This window comes from Manacus vitellinus, unplaced genomic scaffold (assembly GCF_001715985.3).
Source record: "Manacus vitellinus isolate BGI_N305 unplaced genomic scaffold, ASM171598v3 ctg7180002428074_pilon, whole genome shotgun sequence".
Taxonomy (NCBI): Eukaryota; Metazoa; Chordata; class Aves; order Passeriformes; family Pipridae; genus Manacus; species Manacus vitellinus.
This window is the reverse complement of record NW_021937676.1, coordinates 6723-10063: the sequence shown is the minus strand read 5'-3', so window position 1 is coordinate 10063 and position 3341 is coordinate 6723. Positions and strand designations below refer to the sequence as shown.

The 3341-nt window shown below is 54.3% G+C and overlaps 1 protein-coding gene across 1 annotated transcript; it reads left to right on the top strand.

The window, feature by feature from the left end:
- Window positions 1-221: 221 nt before the first annotated feature.
- LOC108641538 (keratin-associated protein 5-4-like) lies at window positions 222-1404 on the top strand. The gene has a single exon (XM_018083808.2). The coding sequence runs from the start codon at window positions 237-239 to the stop codon at window positions 1341-1343; it is 1107 nt and encodes a 368-aa protein (XP_017939297.1). The 5' UTR covers window positions 222-236; the 3' UTR covers window positions 1344-1404.
- Window positions 1405-3341: the final 1937 nt, after the last annotated feature.

Sequence of the window (3341 nt, the reverse complement as noted above, 5' to 3'; positions counted from 1 at the left end):
TGGGATAGCGACAGGTGGCTCGATTTCTGTAAGGATCTTTCTTGGCAAGTCAAGGAAGTTTGGCACCTCAAGGAACTCAGTAGGAAGCAGGGTGGGATGTGGGTACCACCCACAGTTTGAGGCAGCAGCACTTCTGTGCCAAAATAAACACTAGACTTGGAAAGACGGGTCGTGTCTGAAAGTCCGCTGTGTTTCAGGTCCTCGCTCCGTCCACCCTCAGCCACACTCCCAACAACATGTGCTCCACTGGATGTTGCTCCACAGGATGCTGCTCCGTCGTGAAGACCAAGACCGTGTGCTGCAGCCCCTGCCAGAAAACCGTGTGCTGCAGCCCCTGCCAGAAAACCGTGTGCTGCGAGAAGAGCGTGTGCTGCAGCCCCTGCCAGCAGTCCTGCTGCTGCGACCCGTGCCAGAAGACAGTGTGCTGTGACCCGTGCCAGAAGACAGTGTGCTGTGACCCGTGCCAGAAGACTGTCTGCTGTGACCCATGCCAGTCTGTGTGCTGTGACCCGTGCCAGCAGGCAGTCTGCTGTGACCCATGCCAGAAGCCCTGCTGTGATCCATGCCAGACTGTGTGCTGTGACCCATGCCAGAAGCCCTGCTGTGACCCATGCCAGACTGTGTGTTGTGACCCATGCCAGAAGCCCTGCTGTGACCCGTGCCAGACTGTCTGCTGTGACCCATGCCAGAAGCCCTGCTGTGACCCGTGCCAGCAGGCAGTCTGCTGTGACCCATGTCAGAAGCCCTGCTGTGACCCGTGCCAGCAGGCAGTCTGTTGTGATCCATGCCAGAAGCCCTGCTGTGACCCATGCCAGCAGGCAGTCTGCTGTGACCCATGTCAGAAGCCCTGCTGTGATCCATGCCAGCAGTCCAGCTGCTGTGACCCGTGCCAGACTGTGTGCTGTGATCCATGCCAGAAGCCCTGCTGTGACCCATGCCAGCAGGCAGTCTGCTGTGACCCGTGCCAGAAGCCCTGCTGTGATCCATGCCAGCAGTCCAGCTGCTGTGACCCGTGCCAGTCTGTGTGCTGTGACCCATGCCAGCAGTCCAGCTGCTGTGACCCGTGCCAGTCTGTGTGCTGTGACCCGTGCCAGTCTGTGTGCTGTGACCCGTGCCAGAAGACTGTCTGCTGTGACCCGTGCCAGCAGCCCGTGTGCTGCACCAAGGTGTGCCAGAAGTCCATCTGCTGTGTGCCCCGGCCCTGCTGCTCCTCCTGCTGCTCCTACGTGGTGAAGAAGCCCGTGGTGGTTTGCTGCAGCCCCGTGCAGTGCTGCACCACTGTCAGGAAGTGCTGTGTCCCCTGCATCCCCATCCAGCAGTGCTGCATCAAGAAGAGCTGCTGAGCTGTCCTTGGGTGGCAAAAGCACCTCTGCCAGCTCCACGTCTGGTGTGCGATGAGAACAGGCCCCAGGAGATGAAAACCTGCTCCTTTGCCTCTGGTTCTCATCGTGATGGAGCCAACACGTAGGGATTTTCTTCTTCTTTTCAAGCTTAAGCTGCTGCTTCTTTCTGTCCTTTAGTTATTGAGTATCTTCAATTTATCACCCATAGTATAAGGCAAAGAACCATTAGATATTAGTGGGGTAATTATTCATTCTCTTCTTGGTGGTTGGGACTTGGGAGCCCTTTGCTGGCAATGTGATCACTCTTCATTCCCTCTCTTGGCTTGTAGACAATAAAACTGAGCATTAAGCAAAATGCAGCCTCTGCTCTTTTGGTTGTTCTTTCCCGGCTTTGCCCTCATTCCGGTGCCATCTGTGCCTTTGGCTGCAGATGAGCTCCAGTGGCACTGCAGGACATTTAGGGAACAAAGAGCTGCCCAGTCTGCTGGCACAAATTAGGTCGTGTCTGCAGCAGAGCAGCCTGAGCCACTGCAATGGGTTGCCCAGAGCAGCTGTGGCTGCCCCATCCCTGGGAGTGTCCAAGGCCAGGCTGGACAGGGCTTGGAGCAACCTGGGATAGTGGGAGATGTCCCTGCCCATGGCAGGGGGTGGGACTGGATGATCTTCAATGTCCCTTCCAACCCAAACCATTCCACGATTTTAGGATCCCTTCTTGCCCCTCCTGATCATCTGCCACAGCTCAGTGTTTACTGTAAAACTTAAAGGTTAAGGTAATTAAAACTCAAATGACACGGACTGATAGAGGCATAATCCCACCACCTGAAAACACACCACTCTGTAAATCATAGAATCATGGAATGTCCTGAGCTGGAAGGGTCCCACAGGGACCATCCATCCAACCCCTGGCCCTGCACAGACACCCCAACAATCCCACCCTGTCCCTCAGAGCATTGTCCAAAGCCTCCTGGAGCTCTGGCAGCCTTGGGGCTGTGCCCACTGCCCTGGGGAGCCTGGTCAGTGCCAACCACCCTCTGGGGGAAGAACTTTTCCCTAAAATCCAGTCTAACCCTGCCCTGGCACAGCTCCAGCCGCTCCCTGGGTCCTGTCCCTGTCACACAGAGCAGAGGTCGGAGCTGCCCCTCGGGAGGAAGTTGTAGAGCCCAGTGAGATGTACAGGAACTCCCTTATCTTGGAAAGGGTATTTCAGGAGGTACTGAGAGGAATTCACTACTCACTGAGCACAGGCACCATCTTCTTCCACTGCCATCTTCCGAAGATAAAAGCCCAGAAACCACGGGAATTGTTCTTACGTGAGCAGAGCGTTTCCTCCGCGCCTTCCTGGACTCCGAGCCCTGGAATGAAACCCAGGGCTCAACATACAACTTAAAGGCTTCATTCCTAGAATAGCCCACACATGAGTCGGGGATACCTTTCCTACCTGGCTGGGACTTTCTTTGCTATTAAAATGCAGGAGTCAGCCCTGAATTGCAGGTCTGGGGAAGGTGCCTCGAGCACTGGCTTGATTGCTTCCTCAACCTGCATTAGAATCATCTTCTCTACCTGTTTAACTCCTCTGAAAACACTTCCCAGGTGTTCAGGAGGCTTTTACTGAGGTAAATCATGTACAATGCACTGGCAGAAGGATATTTTATATCATAACTAGAGCAGAAGTGCCTTGGTTAAGGAAATAATGTGATTATTAATTTCATCGTGGAATCATGGAATGGTTTGGGTTGGAAGGGACCTTAATATTCATCTCATTCCACCCCCTGCCATGGGCAGGGACACCTTCCACTAGTCCAGGTTGCTCAGAGCCCCATCCAACCTGGAAAAGCTGCAGGGTCAGATCCTGCCCCGCTCACAAAGGTCCTGCAGGTCCCAAACTCACAGAACCACCACAGTTCACAAAGACATCACAGAACAGGGCATGGCATGTAAAAGGGACTTCATGGAGGTGTCATTTCTGACCCCACTGTACATTAAATGACATTTAACAGC

Bases quoted from the DNA above. Each gene is read 5' to 3' on its own strand.
- LOC108641538 (XM_018083808.2), top strand. From the start codon at position 237: ATGTGCTCCACTGGATGTTGCTCCACAGGATGCTGCTCCGTCGTGAAG.